This window comes from Phialemonium atrogriseum, assembly GCF_030411735.1.
Source record: "Phialemonium atrogriseum strain 8032-3 unplaced genomic scaffold QBC33scaffold_10, whole genome shotgun sequence".
Taxonomy (NCBI): domain Eukaryota; kingdom Fungi; phylum Ascomycota; class Sordariomycetes; order Cephalothecales; family Cephalothecaceae; genus Phialemonium; species Phialemonium atrogriseum.
Window position 1 is genome coordinate 448874 of NW_026848147.1, and position 17821 is coordinate 466694.

At 56.7% G+C, this 17821-nt stretch overlaps 6 protein-coding genes across 6 annotated transcripts; 2 read left to right on the plus strand and 4 right to left on the minus strand.

Moving 5' to 3' along the window:
* Positions 1-331: 331 nt before the first annotated feature.
* On the minus strand, positions 332-4235 carry QBC33DRAFT_558258 (kinase C-like protein; the record flags this gene model as incomplete). The annotated part of the gene is made up of 7 exons (XM_060429865.1): positions 332-393; positions 452-857; positions 926-1127; positions 1194-2313; positions 2375-3370; positions 3448-3711; positions 3800-4235. The coding sequence occupies 7 exons, from the start codon at positions 4233-4235 to the stop codon at positions 332-334; spliced, it is 3486 nt and encodes a 1161-aa protein (XP_060284307.1).
* Positions 4236-6284: 2049 nt separating this feature from the next.
* Positions 6285-7831, minus strand: QBC33DRAFT_450235 (acyl-CoA dehydrogenase/oxidase; the record flags this gene model as incomplete). The annotated part of the gene is made up of 4 exons (XM_060424555.1): positions 6285-6330; positions 6390-6710; positions 6778-7629; positions 7710-7831. The coding sequence occupies 4 exons, from the start codon at positions 7829-7831 to the stop codon at positions 6285-6287; spliced, it is 1341 nt and encodes a 446-aa protein (XP_060284308.1).
* A 352-nt stretch (positions 7832-8183) lies between these two features.
* Positions 8184-9207, plus strand: QBC33DRAFT_536230 (uncharacterized protein). The gene is made up of 3 exons (XM_060427691.1): positions 8184-8426; positions 8490-8783; positions 8932-9207. Exons 1-3 carry the CDS (start codon positions 8253-8255, stop codon positions 9004-9006), a joined length of 543 nt encoding a protein of 180 aa, XP_060284309.1. The 5' UTR covers positions 8184-8252; the 3' UTR covers positions 9007-9207.
* QBC33DRAFT_536233 (nucleotide-diphospho-sugar transferase) lies at positions 9118-11197 on the minus strand. Its single transcript, XM_060427692.1, has 4 exons — positions 10791-11197; positions 9839-10726; positions 9492-9780; positions 9118-9435 (listed from the first exon to the last, which is right to left on the minus strand). The coding sequence occupies exons 1-4, from the start codon at positions 10839-10841 to the stop codon at positions 9368-9370; spliced, it is 1296 nt and encodes a 431-aa protein (XP_060284310.1). The 5' UTR covers positions 10842-11197; the 3' UTR covers positions 9118-9367.
* A 1803-nt stretch (positions 11198-13000) lies between these two features.
* Positions 13001-15884, plus strand: QBC33DRAFT_536238 (topoisomerase II-associated protein PAT1). Its single transcript, XM_060427693.1, has 2 exons — positions 13001-15036; positions 15107-15884. The coding sequence occupies exons 1-2, from the start codon at positions 13250-13252 to the stop codon at positions 15393-15395; spliced, it is 2076 nt and encodes a 691-aa protein (XP_060284311.1). The 5' UTR covers positions 13001-13249; the 3' UTR covers positions 15396-15884.
* Positions 15821-17637, minus strand: QBC33DRAFT_584995 (Sin-like protein conserved region-domain-containing protein). Its single transcript, XM_060431419.1, has 2 exons — positions 16971-17637; positions 15821-16885 (listed from the first exon to the last, which is right to left on the minus strand). Exons 1-2 carry the CDS (start codon positions 17476-17478, stop codon positions 16032-16034), a joined length of 1362 nt encoding a protein of 453 aa, XP_060284312.1. The 5' UTR covers positions 17479-17637; the 3' UTR covers positions 15821-16031.
* Between the last annotated feature and the right edge of the window lie 184 nt (positions 17638-17821).

Genomic DNA, 17821 nt, shown 5'->3' on the forward strand with positions numbered 1-17821 from the left:
ATCCGACCCATCACAAATATCGCTTCCAACTTTTGAGTATATTGTAATACCTCTGTCTTCCTCTGTGACGCCGGGCGAGTGGGCATGGAATCTATGGCCATGTCGGGGACTGGCTGGCAACTCAAATGCGGACGCTGACCTGTGCCAAGAAGCCCGGCTGGGTCTCCCCCATGGGCCCACTGTCCGCCATTAGCAACCAGACTCTTTTGAGGAGTCCCTATCTGCCGCCTGCCAGCAGTTCGCTCATCCACACCGGTATCGCAGCTAGAGATACTATCATCATCATCGGCCTCGTCGTCATTCTCCCCAAACGCCATCAGATGTGGCGAATTCACTCGAAGTCGGCGGTATAAGAGAACCCGCGGAACTCCTCCTGCATGGCCTGCGACAGCACTTCTCAAAGTCAGCATCAAGCCCCACGCTCGTCCCCGCACTGTCGATATCAACTTACCTGATTGCACCGGTGTCAGGACCGGCGTCACGCTTGTGAATTCGCTGTCGAAGTTGCTGGTGTCGGTCGCACTCTTGATCTGTGGCAGGAAGGGCGGCTGGACGCGCTTGTTGTAGATGTCGTCCCAGTTGATGTTCCTAAAAAATGGCTGAGACATGACTTCCTGGGCATCGGTGGGCCCGCTTCCCAGCCGTTGATCCGGCTCGCGAGTCAACAGTTTCTGCAGGATGGTGACGCTGTCGCGGGGCATCGAAATCGGGTACAGCGGCTCGTCGGCGAGAATGGCATCGTAGATCTCGTCCTCATCCTCGCCTCGGAATGGCGACTGCTGCAAGAGCATCTGGTAGATAAGGACGCCGAATGCCCACCAGTCGACGGCACGGCCATATTTCTTATCTAGGAGAATCTGGGGAGGCGAGGAGCTTAGTAACTCATTGTCTTTTTAGGGGGGTTATTAAAGGATAAGAAACGAACCTCGGGCGCCATAAACTCGGGAGTACCGCAGAACGTGCTCGTCGTCGACCCGTACCACATGTCTTCTTTGCATAGACCATAATCGGCAATCTTGATGTGGCCATCAAGCGTGAGGAGAATATTGTCAAGCTTGAGGTCACGGTAGATGACACCGTTCTCGTGGAAGTATTTCAACGCCAGACAGACCTCGGCGGCGTAGAATCTGTCAAACTGTCAGTAGAGGCCCAGCCAGGATTGCACGAACAGATCAAAGCAGAGAGAAACTTACTGTGCGCGCTTCGTACCGAACTGGCCACGCTGGATATGCAACATCAGATCGCCGCCACTAACGTACTCCATAACGAAGTAGACCCGGGTCTCGGTCTGGAAGCAGGCATGCAGGTTTGTCAGGAATGGATGCCGCTCCCGGTTCGCGATCAGGAACACCCGCTTCTCGGACCGGATGCTCTCGACCTCGTCATTCTCTATAATGAACTCCTTCTTCAGCACCTTGATGGCATACAGCATGCGTGATCGCTTCGTTTCCGCGAGCATGACCTTGCCGAAATTGCCCTTGCCGAGCACTGCAAGGAAGTTGAAGTGGTCCAGGCCAATGCGTAGACCCGTGCCCGGATCCGTGGCCGATGGAAGGGGCTTCTTCGCGGCAGATGGAATGCTGCCGGTGGGAGATGTCGCTGGCGGGAAAGGCTCCTCGATCTGGAGCTTCGGTGCGGATATCGGTTGCTGCTGATGTGAATACATTGACTGTTGTTGCGCCTGCACCTGCTGCTGCTGCTGCTGTTGTTGTTGCTGCTGCTGGACTGGCTGGGTCTGTACCTGGGGTTGGCTTGGGTATGCGCCAATATTGGCATAGTCAGCAGGGTTGTACTTCCGCTGCTGAGGCTGGCCGCCGTATTGAGCAGAGTATGCATCTTCTCGCTGATCTGGCCTGGGGCCATAACCTGCGGGACTTCCGTAGTGGCCTGGCCCAAAGTCTGGGATCCCACCCATCTGTTGGGGCTGAGGCAATGGTTTCGTGCCTGTCATCGCGGCGGCAGCGGCGGCAGATGCGGCACTCGACGAGGTGCGATCCGGGCCTTGTGGTCGTTGGGCAGCCTGGTTTGCATACATTAACTTGGCCGCCTCGGTAGCCTGGCTAGACGCCGCGGTCGGGCCATAAGGCGTAGGAGATTGGCCTTGGGCACCTCCGTAAGGAGAATGCTGTCCGGACGATGCCGTCTTTCGGTGGCTGGCCCGCAGAGTCCGGTCACTCATTGATGTCGCCTTCTCTTGCCGGTTTCGCTTCTGCGATCTTATGCCTTCCAAAATTTGGTTTGCGACGGCCATCGACATGCCACAAAAATCAGGAACGAGGTGAACGCATTGAGCGTGCGCAGTAAGGCTGCATTCTGCTCGCAAGAGTCAGCGACAAAGTCCACATAACATCCATGGCCGGAAGGGAAAACATACCTGAACATTTTCTCGAGTTCTTCTTGGAGCCAATCGGGAGCATATATCCGCAGTGGCAACACCAGTTCGCCGTGAGGTTCGAAAAGGGCTGGAATCTGTGCGGAATCCGGTGGTTGATCTTTTCCTCGTCAGGGTCCGTCTCGGCGTTCGACTTACTGATACACTTTGTGACGACGCCCGTGTAGCACTTAGTGTGGCAGGTATACTTGCAGTCCTCACATTGCATGCCTGCCGAGTACTTGAGGAAGTCTCCGCACAATGCGCAACGCATGATGTTGTAGAACTGGCGTTGCACAAACTTGTGGCCGTACATCTCGTGGACCTCTTCCTTGCGCTGCCGGATGGCGCCCTTTCGGCCAAGGCCCATGTCCAGCGGTTGACGGTCCTTTGTCTGCTTCATGAAATTGAGACTCAGGTGGATCTGGCCACTGGGCTCGAGGTTGAACCAGGCATCGACGGGCTGGCTCATGACTTGCATCGCCTGCGGTGGCTGTGGGCCTCCGTACGCACCGCTGCCGCCTTGCCCCTGGAAGTTCGGCGAGGTCGGGCCTGGCCCGAACTGAGAGTGCTGGGGGCTCATGGGGAATTGCGGAGGCGGAGCCCGGGGATTCGATCCCATTCGGTCGGCGGAAACCCATCCAGAGCTGTTGATTTCTGCTTCAATCTTCTTGCGTCGCAGCTCCTCGGCAATGTCGGATATCCTGACCCACAGCATCCCAATCGGAATCGGGTGCTCGCCGGGCTTGTCGTAGACGGTGAGCTCCACCTCGTTTGCCTTGTCGACCTCGACCGTGTGATACTCGGCTTCCCAGCGATCTGTGCGCGAACTCTTGGTCCGAGCCACCACATTGTCCTCCACCTTCACGGCAACGAACGTGTCGGGCCCGCGGCTGAATCTGCCAGTGGCGGCGTGGTCGACATCTTTCACGGCCATGACCCTGATGGAGAGTTGGCCGGTCAGGGGTTTTCGAAGGTTGGGCATGTTGATGCTATCATCTGATCACGGAGCGCATGGGTTAGTCAAGACAGCGCCAATGCTTTTGCCGGGGGGGGGGGGGCCATCAACCACATACCGTCCGGGGAATCGGCGTCCATATCGATGTGCAGTTCTTCGTATCGTCGGAGTGCCTGCTTTAGGAGTACGATCTTCTGCTTGCTCTCGATACGTCTAGCGGCGGCGTCCGCTCGGCTCTTCTTGTCACCCTCCATCTGGTAGAGCTGGACCATCTTCTCGACGCCCTTCAGGTACTGCTCCTCAACGTTGAGTTTGAACTGAATCTGGGACAGCATGAGCTGGATTCGGGGACCAAGGTGCGGAGTGTCGTATTTTATGAGGTCTAGAAAAGACAAGACCGTGTCAGCGGAAAAATAACAGGACAGGCAGTGTCATCAGCGTCAAAGAGGAGAGGGTCGTCGAATACACACCTAATTTGGTGAAATTGGGCCTTGGCTTTGGGATACTCGAGTTCGGAGGCTGGCCAGGGAAAGGATGGCGGCCAGGCATCAGACCGCCCTGGCCGGAGCCGTGCGGGGATGGATCACCATAGCTAGATCTGTCCTTGGGCGGCGGAGGTGGTGGCCCGTTGTTGTCCATTTCCGAACTCCTGGGTCGACCGGCAGAGCTGCCACCGGGGCCGAGGGACATGTTATCCATTCCCTGGCCCATCCGACGCATCTGGAGCTCGCGCAGCCTGTTCTCGAAGAACTCGAGGTTCCTCCTCCCCTCGTGCATCTGGGTGTCGAGCTTGGAGATGACGGCTTCATTGGTGGTCTGCTGGCGCATGACGCTGGCAGCCTGGATCAGAGCCTTCTCGCGCTCGATCTTCTTGTGGATGTCCAGGAGCTTCTCCTCGTCGTTCATCTTTGCGGTGTTGGTCCTGCGCGCCGAGGCGCACAGGAAAGGCGGGGCAGAAGCGACGAGCTGGGCGGGGAGAAGCACAGGACAGGCCGACTTGGGGCAGTCGGGCGTGTCGGTTGCGAAGTCTGGCGGCCCAAAATACCGTGCAGACTGTGTTTTGCGGGAGGTGGGAAAACGGGCAGGGGAGAGGCGAAGAGATGTCTGGTCGTCAGTGACGAATTATGGCGGGGTTTTTGTGTTTCGCATTCGGCAGCAACCAAGTCCTGCCGGGTGGTAACCGGGCAGCGGTCGCCTGATACGGAGGTGAGGTAGGTACTACAGTAAGTACCCAACAGTCGATAGTGATAAGGGCAGGGGCACTTTGAAGCTAGGTTGGCTCCTGCTAAATAGGTACTATGGGTGCTAGCTGCCCGCTGATGCAGCTAAGATGCAACCGATGGACCGGGGAAGGGCTGTCCTGCGAGCCTGCGTAGGTAGGTAGTATGTAGGTAATGAGGAGAAGGGAAATGGAAAGGACCTAGGTAGTGTAGAAATCAAGGATTACTTTCTTGGTAGAAACCTGCTAAAGGCTGCAAATTTGTCCTTCCAAACGGCAGGTATTCCCGACGTACCATACACCGTATCTACCTAATTGTGCTACTGGAAAGCCTCTAGTAATTCCCAAGAACCGCCCTCTCTCTTCACAAGGCGACGGGGTCGCACTGGGGGGGGCAGGACAAGCCACATTGCCACTGGACGCTAACAGAAACCAAGTATGACACACGTGATTGTCCCAGCAGCTCCACAATCGCGTCTCTCTTTCCCGAGTCCAACAATGGAACACCTCAGAATACAATACACCATTATTTAGATGTACGGGTGCGAAACAGTGCCTAGGCAATTATGAACCCGTCTCGCCGTCTACCGTAGTACTCTTCTTTGCAATCCGATCCTCCCGTTACCAGGTCATTATCCTATCAGCCGCGCGCGGGTTGTCTTCAGCTGCCGATCATTGCTCCTTCAGAACCCAGTTAGTTCATGAAGAATGAATATCCCGAACGGGATCAGCAAATCAGCAAAATGTTTAACAGTAGGTACATGTAATTTTCCGGCTTTTGAATCGGCAGCAAGGGCGAGTGCCGTCAGACCCTGATTACCATTTACTCCGTTTTTGCCCAAACGACGCCTGAGATGCTCTTCATTCGACTCCTAGCTGAAAGAAAAAGGACGCACGCATTCACTAGCTCGACAGGATATTTCAGCCCTACCATAATAAGATGTCGTCAGTGCGCCACAGGACGGCAGGGACCTCAACTCCTTGAGCTCAGTATATGTAATCAGTAACGGCCCGAATTGATTGACTGCCTCCGCCTCTGACTTCGATGAATCAGCAACCTTAGACTTAAGACAGCCTTGAATGCCCGTCACGTTGTATCAGGATTGAGTGGAGGCGAACGGATGAGCCTACGTCCAAAGTGGCAGGTAGTGAGCTAAGTTGCCCACGGGAAAGTTACCTGGTCCCCGTTTCTCAAGACCGACGCTCTGTCTCAAGCTCGAGTTCCGAGGGCTGAGCCACAAAACTTATCGACGACGGCGAACTCACTTTCTGCTGTTTGCTTCCGGCTACGGTGGCAAGACGAAGCCGTCGTGTCCTTGGTGGAGCTAATGGCAGCATTCCTCGATCGCCCACTGTCTCAACACTGGAATGCAGCGCCGTTTTAGGGGTTCGCGCTATTCCAACCCCATCACCACGGTAACTGATGTAATAAGGGTCTGTTTGCGTACACGCCAGGGCGATCTTCCCCCGAGAGATAGCTCTGGCGTTTACATATGCTCAGGGTTCCACGGGAAGATCCCATCCGGGACGCTAAACGAGGCCGTATGCTAGAGAGTTGACGGGGCGCAGTTCCCGTATGGTCTTCATCACGACAATCCACAGTGAACCGGAAAGGCTGAGCATGCTACTTTATGCTACTCTATGCATGGAAGCTATATGCAAGCCGAGGCTGCCCGGCAGGCTTTCCAAAACTAAGTAATAATAGATGCCGTACGCCTGGTACCCTTGCACCTAGTCTAAACAGTGTATTCCTTTTGAAGCGTCTTGGCGATGGTGTTGAGCCTGTCGGGTCTGTTAGCAAAAAGAGAAGGGAAGAAGAGAGCCAAGGACAATGTGCTTACTGGATGTTGCTCGTGCCCTCGTAGATGGCACCGATCTTGCTGTCCCTCCAGAACTTCTCCGCCAGACCCTCTCTCACGAAGCCCATGCCGCCCATCCACTCGATGGCCAGGCCGCTGACGCGGCCCGCGACCTGCGACGCGTAAAGCTTGGCCATGGCGGCGTCGGTGACAAAGTTCTCGCCAGCCTCCTTCTTCCGGGCCGCGTTGTAGACGAGGGCCCTCGCCGCGACGATCTCGGTGTACGACTGGGCGATCTGGTGCTGCATGCCCTGGAACTCTCCGACCAGCTGGCCGAATTGCTTGCGGTCATTCCAGACGTACCTTTGACAGAATTGTCAGCATACAACCATACGAGAGTGAAGTAAAGGGAGTCCTGCAGAGCTCTTACTTGACGGCGTTCTCCCACGAGCCCAGCGCAAGGCCGGTCATCTGCGCGGCAATGCCTATCCGGCCCTCGTTCAGGAGGCTGATGGCATACTTGTATCCCTGGCCCCGCTCGCCGAGCAGGTTCTCCTTGGGGATCTCGACGTCGTCAAAGTTGATGACGCAGGTGCTGCTCGCCCTGATACCCAGCTTCTTCTCCTTCTTGGCGATGCTGAAGCCCTTGGTGCCCTTGTCGACGATGAAGGCCGTGATGCCCTTGTACCCCTTGCTCGGGTCCATGTTCGCAAACACGATGAAGAAGTCGGCCTCCACGCTGTTGGTGATCCACATCTTGCTGCCGTTGATCTTGAACCCGCTCTCCGTCTCTGTCGCCTTGGTGGCGAGGGCGAAGGCATCGGAGCCGCTCACGGGCTCCGACAGGCAGAAGGAGCCGACCGTGTTAGTGGCCAGCCGGGGCAGGTACTTCTTCTTGATGGCCGCGCTGCCGTACTTGAGCACCGCCGTGTTGACCAGCGTGTTGTGCACATCCACCATGACGGAAACGCTGGGGTCCACGCGGGCGAGCTCTTCAATGCCCACAATGGCCGACGTGAAGTTCATGCCCGCTCCGCCGTACTCCTCGGGGATCTCGATCCCCATCAGCCCCTGCTCGAACAGCTGCTCTACGACGGTGGGGTCCATCGCCTCGGCCTCGTCCATATCTCGCACTTTGGGCAGGATGACCTCGTTGGCAAACTTCTGCACCGCCTCTTGCATTGACGTCTCAATCTCGGAGAAGTGTGTGATGGGCGTCGGCGGGACTTCAGTGAGGTTGGGATCCCGGAGGTGAGGGGTCGAGGAGAGAGGGCGTGCGGCGCTGAGGGGGCAGGTCAGCGCTTGCGTCAGTTGAAGAGGTAAATCTCGCCGAGTCTCGCTGAGTGAGGAAAGTATGCTAACCATTGAGCCATTGGGAGTATCCTCTGTGGCCTGCATCCTCGTGGTGTTGCTGCCGGCACGCCGGCAACCACTCCTTGTGCCCTTCGAACAGCAGGGCGAAGAGCCCGTGTAAGTGACCTCATGATGGATGGTGGTTGGCGGATTGAACGAGGTAGCTCTAGAAACAGAGAAATCGAGAGCAATATAGGACAGTTAGAGAAGATACAAGATCAAGGATTCAGTATGAAAGCAGCGAAGTGTAACAAATTGTCGTCGAGTGGGTAGAACCTGGGTGTTAGAGGGTTCGGTTGAAGATATGCGCCATGCCTTCTGCCGAGGGTAACCATCCGCTATTTCTAGTCTCCACAATTGGGAATCTGGCCAGCTCCGCACACGTGAAAGTACTCGGACAGTCGGAGACGGGACTGCAGGAAAGTCACGTGCAACAAAAAGTTCCACCACAGCCTTGTGCATTGGATATGTCGGACGCGCAGTGCAAGACATCCCAGGCAGGATCGACTTCGCACTCTTGATCTCCTTCCGCGCCTCACTGAAGCGGAAGCCATGGCGATGCCAATGCTGCGACACCTTCTGGCGCCGTCATTACGGCGGCCACTCACGGCCTCTACAGCACTCAGCCCTGCCATCCAATCCTCGACCTCCAGATCTTTCCCCGTCCCCCAACGGTCCCTATCGACAACCCCATCCGTCAACGCAACCCTGAACCAGGTCCTCCGAGTACGTGACCAAACCCACTCGGGACCCTACTCTCTCCCAAGCTAACCCCCCTCCGTCCTACAGGGCTGCCGCAAGGCCCAACGGGCGCGCCACGCCATCTCGCCCGCCCTCTCGGAGCTCAAGGCGCCGTCCAAGAAGGGCGTCTGCCTCAAGGTGGGCATCACAAGGCCCAAGAAGCCCAACTCGGGCGAGCGCAAGACGGCGCGTGTGCGCCTGTCGACGGGCCGCATGATCACAGCGTACATCCCCGGCGAGGGCCACAACATCCAGCAGCACAGCGTCGTGCTCGTCCGCGGCGGGAGGAGTCAGGACTGTCCTGGTGTGAGATACCATCTGGTTCGCGGTGCATTGGATCTTGTGAGTTACTTCCCCCCGCCGCTTTCCTCCCAATTCTGTGCGGGGGCCTGGTATCAGGTGTAAAGGGCCCGTAGGAGGTGTCGAGCGAGTGCGATTCAAGGGAACAGTGTGTCATGAACCTTGAACTAGCTGCTAACATCCACACCAGGGGGGAGTTGCCAGCCGCGTGAGCAGTAGGAGCAAGTACGGGACCAAGAAGCCAAAGAAGGCGTCTGTCGGTTGAGGGTAGCTAGGAAGAAGTCGCGGTTTGTCGAGCAGTTTCGTGCTTGAGGGCTTGAGAGACCCTGGACACTGTTGCGAGTCACATCTTGTACATCACCTACTGTAAAGCATATAACTGAAGAAGTGAATGATCAATTTCCACCTTGATGGGAACTGTAATCAGCATATATTTACAGGCCATCCGTGTGGTTAACTTTCCCCGTTTTCCAAGCCAAGTTCCTTTATAACCCGTACGCCGGTGTGCCCTGTTTTTCCCTAGCCAAAAGAGCCGCTCTCGAGGGCTTAAGGATAGAAGAAACGTCATTACTTTGATGATGGTACTACACTTGAACTCTATTGTCGTTTTGACATACGTCCGTTCTCTACTCTTGCTGGTTCTCCCATCCCTCGGGCTTGTCAAGGCCGGTGGCCTCGAAGAATCTAGATGTGCCTGGGAGATGGTTAAGTCGAGTCCACATTGGAAGAGGTGGCGAACAAGCAACTCACAAGAATATCCCTTCCAGTCAAAATTGTCCTTTGGATTGCAGTGGCAGCGGAGATCCGTCCGCAGCTTCTCGCCCGTCGGGCAGTGGGTGAATGGCACGTGGTAGTAGGCGATGTCGTTGAAGAAGTGGATCTCGTCCTTCTTCAACATGAGGGCCGCCGCGATGGAGTGGACCGGTGCGTCACCCCAACGCTCGTAGAAGAATCCACCGTCCTGGTCGAGGGATTCGAAGTAGTCGGTGTAAGCTTTAGATCGAAGCCATCTCAGGTCGCCGACCTCGAAGTTAGACCACTGGGCCGGTGTTAGCTGCAATCCAAGAGTGGGTGAGGGGATACAAACTAAAACTCACAAAGTGGCACTTGTTATAGGTGTTGCCATTGTCATCGCTGAGGAAACCCATCACGTTGTCCTCGGCGATATGTTCGGGGTGGTTCTTCATGAATTTCTTGACGCTGTCCCACAGCGTTGGGATCGTCTCGTGATATTCGTACAGGCTCAGCACAAAGCTGTATTTCTTGCCATTCTCCTTCATGAAACGGAAAGGATCGTAGTGGACGTCGCAGAAGAGTTCGATGCTGGGCTCGACGCGCCAGTAATAGTCGTAGTTCAGCATGAGTTCCTGGCGGAAGAAGAAGCCCGACTCAAAGCGGCACATGTGCCGGTAGCTGATACTGTCGCCATAGATGATCTTGCGTCGGGCCATGTCCTCGCGAACTTTCTTAGCCTTGTCCTGATCGATGTGCGGTGGAAAAGACCAGTGCTCCTTGGGAATCTCGCCGTAGTGAGTCTTGCCCGAGACAAGCGAGGTCGTGATCCTCTTGAATGTCTCATCGAAGGGCTTGTCGTTCAGGAACACCCAGTCATAATTGTATCGTCGGTTGAAGCGATCCTCGACCTGGCGAATCGAGCGCGCAATTTCCCATATGTCCGAGTTGCGAGCAAGCGTGACGAAGGTTGCGTTTGCGCGGGGCCCGGAAGCGATGCCACTAAGATCATTCCAGCCGTCGTCCATGGGGGACATAGCCATGGGGAACTCCTTTGGATCCAAGTCCGGGACACGGTTGGCGCTGCTGGTTGCGGGCTTGTTGTCGGACTGTTCATGTTTCGACTCGCCGCCCACCTGTGTCTCCTGCGGCTCCGGTGTCACCTTCTCAGGACGGCCACCATATTCTTTGGCTGGGCCGAAGGGAACGATGTCGGAGGACGAGCTCGTAACGAGGTAGAACACCGCTATAACCTAGGATGGTGTAAATGCCAATGCAATGGGATGAGGGTCGAAAAGGCTGCCACGGTCCACTCACGAAGAAAGCAAAAATAATATATCGCACATAGCGAGCACTGCCGGCGGCCATGATGGGTGAGAAATTGAGTTTGAATCGAAAGGTAGATGGCAGCAGCCCTGGCCTGGGCGGAGCGTTGTGATTTAAGGTGATCGGAGATGGGCTGAAAGATGATTCGGATTCGAAGGCTACCCCAGTTTCCGATATAGTTGAAGAGGACCTCGGCCAATCATGGAAATCGATTCAGGACTTTCAGTTCCTGATCATGCTCCTCAAAATCAGGTCGTCATGATCCGGGTTGACAAAAAGAACGGGGATGGGAATGAGAAGTGGAAGGGGGTCGACAAGAATATTGGCCTTGAAAAGGAGGGATGATATTGGGGTTCAAGCTAAAAAGGCTTGGCCAGTGGGCACGTTAAATGCGTTGTTCGCGTCAGAGAAATTCCATGCCAGGGGTGGCCAACTAGCGTGTGACGTAACCCACTATCATTTAATTACTGTCGAGGATGCATGTAGCAGATAACAGAGTACACAAGCGACGACGTAATACGGCATATGTCCCCCGACCTATAACCACCCATGCTTCCAGCTGAGATTTTAAAAATACGAGTCTGCTAGTCTGCCCATGAAACACCTCTGCTCCGTTTGAGGCGATCGACCTCGTTAAACCGTAGCGTTTTAGCGGTAGATCAGCATCAGATAGCAGGTCCAGCATCATGTCAGCCCATGAAAGGCTGGGTAGGTGCCTAAGCAAATAGGTGTATGTTTGGATAAAAATAGGTAGGATGAGGAGTGCAGGTGCAGGCACAGCAATGCAATGTTCCAAGGGTCGCTCTCCCTTTTGACTCCCTGACGCCCCTGTGGCACCACTGGAAACCTCATGCCTGCTCTCCTCAGCCCTGGGTTCCATCCCTCGCATGCATATATGATCTGCTGAGAGCCGCACCCCCTTCTCTATTTCCCGGTAAGATGATCTAAAGAATCTAAGCAGCACGATCTTGAGACTTGGCAATATGCACATCCACTACATAACAGGCGAGGGGCAACTAGAAGCAGCAAATGCAGGAGGTATTTTGTGTGGCTTTCTAATAAAAGGAGGACGACCCGAGAGGCGGGTGCTACCTACCAGCATGTGATGAAGGGCTACTGCACGGGCCACACTCATTGGAAAGGCGGCGGAGGCAAACCTTGGAAAACTGGAGGCGAGTGCAAGTTAATCCGATCTTCACCTGCCGATTCCCGTCGTCGCCTGTCTGTCGGACAAATATGAACTCGCGCAAGCCATCCCACCTCCACAGTCGCTTCTCCACAACCATTCGCCGTTGATATTCGCATCACTTCATTGCCGCGCCTGTCAGGCTCTAAGGTCAGGCTTTCCTCTGCAGTAGCAGAGCGCACACTCTACGCATTCCATTGGATTGGTTCCTTCTGTTCTTTGTCATACTCTCGATTCTCATCCTTCTTTACCACCGGTTTTGTTCTCCTCAACGCAGCTTTGCCGCATCACAAGTACCCGCGCCGACCTCGCATCATGATAATTCTCGCCAGCCTCAATAGCACCAACATATCATATCCTTAGGCCGTAAGTTTGCCTTTCTCTTCATGCCCTTCCATCACTCTCGTCTATCTTGATAGTGTTTGCACCTTTTACAATCACCACCATTTCACCTACTTGTCCTGCGCTCCGCTTTTTCCGCATCGTGGACTCCCCCGCTCTGCCTTGTCTGCCTCATCTTCATCCCCTCCCAGCTGCCTAGAAAACCTTGTGACTTGTGACTTGTGAAGGACCAAAGCAAAAAGGCCAGACTCGTATCAGATATGAGCCTCGGCAGATTCATGCTGCTTCTGCTATTCTGAGTCTGCTATTGCCTACTACTTCTCGTCCTGACCACAGTCACTGCGAAGGCCGAGCGAGTTCTTCTGCTGTCCCTCCAATTGGTGCAGCTTTCAGATCGCTAATTTACCCTCCAGGTGGTCCTTCCAGTTCCCACTCAAAAGCCACGCGGCTGCCATCCACAATGTCTTTCTTCGGCTTCGATGCGACGCATCACAACCCAGCCGCCCCCGGCTTCTCTCAAGCTCATGATCCCTTCGCTGGACTCTCCCACCGTGGCGATGATGGCGACGCTCTCGAGTTTGAAGATACTTATGATGGCTTGGGTGATCAGTTAGACGAAACTGATGATGCCTTCAATGACGATACCTTTGGTGGCGGTGGTGGTGGAGGTGGAGGTGGTGGAGGTGGTGGCGCAACCTCTGGGCCCGTTGGCAAGGATTTTGACTTTTTCGGCCAAACTGCCAAAGTTGCCAACGCCATCGAGGAAGAGCACGTTCGCTACCATCGCCAGCCTCCAACAGCCAAGATCACGTCTACGGCGGCAGCATCCGCTTCGACTTCGTCTTACTATGCCCCCCAACAATTCACCAAGCCAGCTCGCACTGGTTATGAGAAGTACAAGGAAGAGCCGGTTGAGGACCTCATGGTTGATGCCGCCCTTTGGGGGGTCGCACCGAAGAAGCCGCAACAGCCCACTGCTCCGGCTCAGCCACTGGCAGGGCCGGCACCCAGTCGGAAGATGATGAGCTTGGAGGAGGTCGAAGCCCAGATGCGTGCTCAGAAAAAGAACACGCCTCAGCCTTCAACCCAGCCTCCGGCTCAGGCTCTTCCTTCTCAGGCTCATTTCCAACCCCAGGCTGCGTTCGACAATGCTTATCACTTCGCGCAAGCCCAGCCTATCCCGGAGCAAATACCATCTCCCGCTGAGGCGCCCCCTCCGAAGGAGCACCATGGGCATGGACACCCTGTAACCATCCTCCAGCGGCCGCATTCGAAGCAAGCTCCTCACGCCGTTCCAAGTGCTCCGAGTCCTCAGCAGCGCCAACAGCCCGCGCCACCCGTCCAGCCGACTCAGATTCTGCAGAATCCCAACCGTCTGTCGGGCGATGCTTCACGCATTGGACCTCCTCACCAGCCTTCGCACCCTGGCCAGCCGACCCACCCGACCCATCCAACTCACAGGCAGCAAGGCTCCTTCTCCCGCCAGCCACCAACCCAGCAGCAGCCTGCACAACTGCCCCAGCTGTCCGAGCAGCAGAAGGCAGCATACCTGGCACAGGAGGCGAGACGTGCCAAGCGCAACCATAAGATCTTCCTCATGTCGCGTGATAATGGCATCATGACCCCGCAAGACAAGAACTTTGTCACGAGGATTCAACTTCAGCAACTTGTATCGGCAACTGGGAATCCCAATGAGCGTGGCACGGACGAGTCTTTGGCTGAAGATTTCTACTACCAGGTTCACAATCAGATCCAGGGCGGTCAGCGGCAGCATCCTAGCCAGCCATTGAACAACTTCGCTCAGACCTACCTCTTCCAGACGGGCAGCCGCCAGGGAGGCCTACGACGCCAACACCGGGGTGCCGAGAACCACATGCAGCGGATGGAGCAGCAAGTCCAGCGCGCCGTGGAGGCGGCCAAGAACAAGCCCAAGAACAAGCAGCTCATAATTGAAGGGAGTCTGGGTAAAATCTCCTTCAGCAATGCCAAGACCCCGAAACCCTTGCTCAATATCAAGCGCACCGATGGTCCCGGCGAGTCCCATCGGCCAGGTAGCTCCAGCCGGCACGCTGCTCCGGCTGGCATTGATTCCAAGAGCGTCTTGCGCTCCATCGAGCTCGTATACGACACGCTGATGAAGATGGAGGATCATGACCGCAACGCCCCTCCGCCTCCAACCAGCGAGGCCGATGTCGAGGCTGTCCAGAAGTTTGTTGCCTGGAGAGACGAAGCGCAGAAACTGAACAGCAAGCTCTGGGAGGCGCTGAAGGTGCATGAACCCCTTGGCGTCTTCCCTGTTCACCCCTTCATTGCCTTGCTTTCGTACAGCAAGGGCAAGAAGGCCATGCAGCGCGTTTTCAGACACACCACCCAGGAACAGCGGACCACTATCCTGACCCTCATCGTCGTCCACCTTGACACCCTTGACGTAGTCCGTGGAGCCCAGGTCAACACCGACGATACCTTGCTGAACTCGGCCATGCGCGAAAACATCGAGCTCTTCTCCCTGGCGGTCATGTCAACCCTCTTCAACTTCATGAATGAGCTTGACCTCGACATTGTGGCTGGTATCCTGGGTCTTGTGTGCACGCAGAACGTGGATATCATTGCCAAGTCGCGCGTTGGAGCCTCCATGCTAACCATGATCCTGAGCCGCGCCGAGATCATAAAGCAGAACAGTGGCGGCAATGAGCAGACGTGGCAGGTTTGGTACGTTTCTTCACGCTTCCCGAAACTTTTGAAGTGCCCGACACACCACTAACCATGACTGATCCTGCAGGGATGGTACTTACACCAAGTTCTTCAACCTTCTCGAACCCACTCTCCCTTACGTATTCCCCGGCACCGTGAACTCTGGCGAAGACGTTTACGTCTGGCAGCTTCTTGCGGCCATTGGTATTGGCGCCAGCCCCGATCAACAACAGAGGCTTGTTCTGGCCGTTAAGGATCGCGTGATGGATACTGTCACCCTTGCGAAGACACTTCCTCAGGAGATGGCAGCTCAACGGCTACAGAACGTCAATCTGTTCATGCGCTCCATTGGCTTGGACGTCGAGCTTCTCCAGTAGATGTGTTACTTACCTCTTGACGGATGCAGCGAGCCTGCGACGTGGGTGCCACCGGCGGATGCATCGAGGCTGGGTTGGGGTGGGAGGCAAACACCGGCTGAGACTTGGTGGCGGGTAGAAGGATTCTTGGGAGATGAAGGCATTGATGGGAGAAGACCACCTGGCGTTGGAGAATGGCCCGGCTGGCAGTCACGATTTCTGTGGCTTGGGAGAGGAGGACAGAGTTTCGAACCTTGTCTCGTGGAATTTGCGAGTTGCTTGTTGAAAGACAGCCCCTTGCGATTGACGACTTGGTCAGCGAACTCAACATGGTCACGAAGTGTTTATGGGAATGACCGTGGAATTGCGCAATTTGTATGTAAAACAGGATTCAGTTGGCTTTGAGCACAGGTGAAAGCTACCTAGCCAGCCGATTAATGGGCTAGAGCGTTTGCCATAAGAGTATCAGCTTGTTAAGTACCTAGAAAGACCATTTGGGTCGCGACACAACTCTCTCCACCACCTTCTTGTCGTGATGATGGTGCCTGAACACCCGAGATCATGCCCCTCGAGAACGCCACGACCATGCAATGCCGAAAGGGAAACGAAGAAACACCCGGATGCCTTAAAAACTCGTACAAAAAGGAACCCCATCGCCTAGTCTATCTCCATCGCATTACCCGCGCCGCCCCGGGGAGCCGCCTTTGCCCTCCCTCCCCTCCTCGGCGCGCCAGCCGCCGTGGCCGGGTTCCGTGGCGCCCTAGCGACCCGCTTCCTCGCATCGGCCGCTGCCGCCGCCGTCGGGGTGACGACCTCCTTGCCCTTGCCCTTCTCCCTACCGCCGCCGCCCATGGGCTCGCCCGGCTCGGTCACGGCCTCCTCGCCGGGCTTCTTGTCGGTCGCCTTGATGCCGCTGACGGCGCGGAGCAGCTCGTCCTCGCCCCAGTCCGTCTCGAGGCGCGGGACCCGCTCGTCCAGGTCCGCGGCCCCGCCCACGTCGGCGGGGGCCGGCGCGACGGCGACCTCCTTCTCCTTTCCCTTGCCCTTGCCCTTGTCTCTGACCTTATCATCATCTTCTTCTCCGCCCTCCTCCTCGTCGTCGTCGTCCGCGTCGACGGGGTCGGGAGCGGCGGCGGGCGGAGGGGGACCCGCGCCGGCGGGCCGCAGGAACAGGCTCTCCTGGTAGGCGTTCCACGCGTCCTCGGTGTCCTCGTCGGCGTACTCCATGCGCCGCCACCCCTCGAGCTGCACGGCGCGCAGCCGGTCCGCCATCGTCTCCGTCACGACCTCGTCGCCGTCCGCGGCCGTCGACTTGATCGTCATGTGGATCGCCCGCGCCGCCCCGCCGGACCCGCCGGCGCCGGCGCCGCCCTCCTTGCCGCCCGCTCCTCCCGAGGCACCGCTGCCGCCACCGGCGCGGCCGAGGCGCTCTTGCTCGGTTGCTGCGTCGAGGTAGTGCATCTGTGGTCGGAGGTGGACGAGGGATGACACGGGGGTTAGGTGGATGTTTTCTGTGGGCGAGGGGTTTCTTGTCAGCACACGGGGATCTAGGTTTGTACGCGTGGGGTAGCTTCGGGCTGGGGTGGTTGAACTTACTCCCCTGAAACACGCCGACCATGTATCTCGCATCCAAAGCCGGGGCGCTCAATCCCCCCAGCGTCTGCGTCCGCAGCACCCTGTCGACCCGCACGGCCTCGGCCCAGTCGCCGCCCTCGACGTCGTCGTCGTCGGCGCCGGCGCCCCGGCGCGCGCCGGCGGTCCTGGCGGCCGCGGCGCCCACGCCGAAGCCGCCGGCCAGGCCGAGGCTGCCGCCGCCCTTAGCGGCCAGGGACTTCTGCAGGGCGGCGCCCCAGCCCATGCCCTTGAGGCGGTCGTACTGGCGGTCGTAGTCGATGGGCACGTCGGCCTCGATCATGCCCGAGCCGGGCTTGAGGCGGATCTCGGTGATGGGCGGGGATTGGAGCATCGCCGGGTCCTCGGAGTGCGTGTTGGGGTGCTGGAGGACCATCAGCTTGCGGTGCGCTGGTAGCGGCGGCTTGACGAAGACGGAGTAGGTCGCCAGGATGGGGTCGTCATCGTCGTCTGCGGCGGCGTTGGTGGCCATTTCTTTTGGAGGAGGTTTAGTTGGGAAGTTAGGGGGGAGGAATGAATTGGGTATCCGTGGGTTTGTTAACGATCCGGAGCAAGATCAGTTGGTGGCTTGTCAATTGGGAAGTTAAGGTTAATATTTCAGGTCGGGTCAAAAACACTTGAAGTGGAACCCCGCTGGTGGTCTTCTTTTTTTCCAGTGCCTGAGATGTCATTGCAACCCCGCCATGCGAGGTCAAAGACCCCTGCAAGTGTGGCTCCAATCTAATCGCAGGTAACCATATCCTCGTCTGGAACTTTGGGTCGCCTGCTAAAAGCACCCAGGCAGGTATATATCGTTACGTGAGTTGGATCTGGCT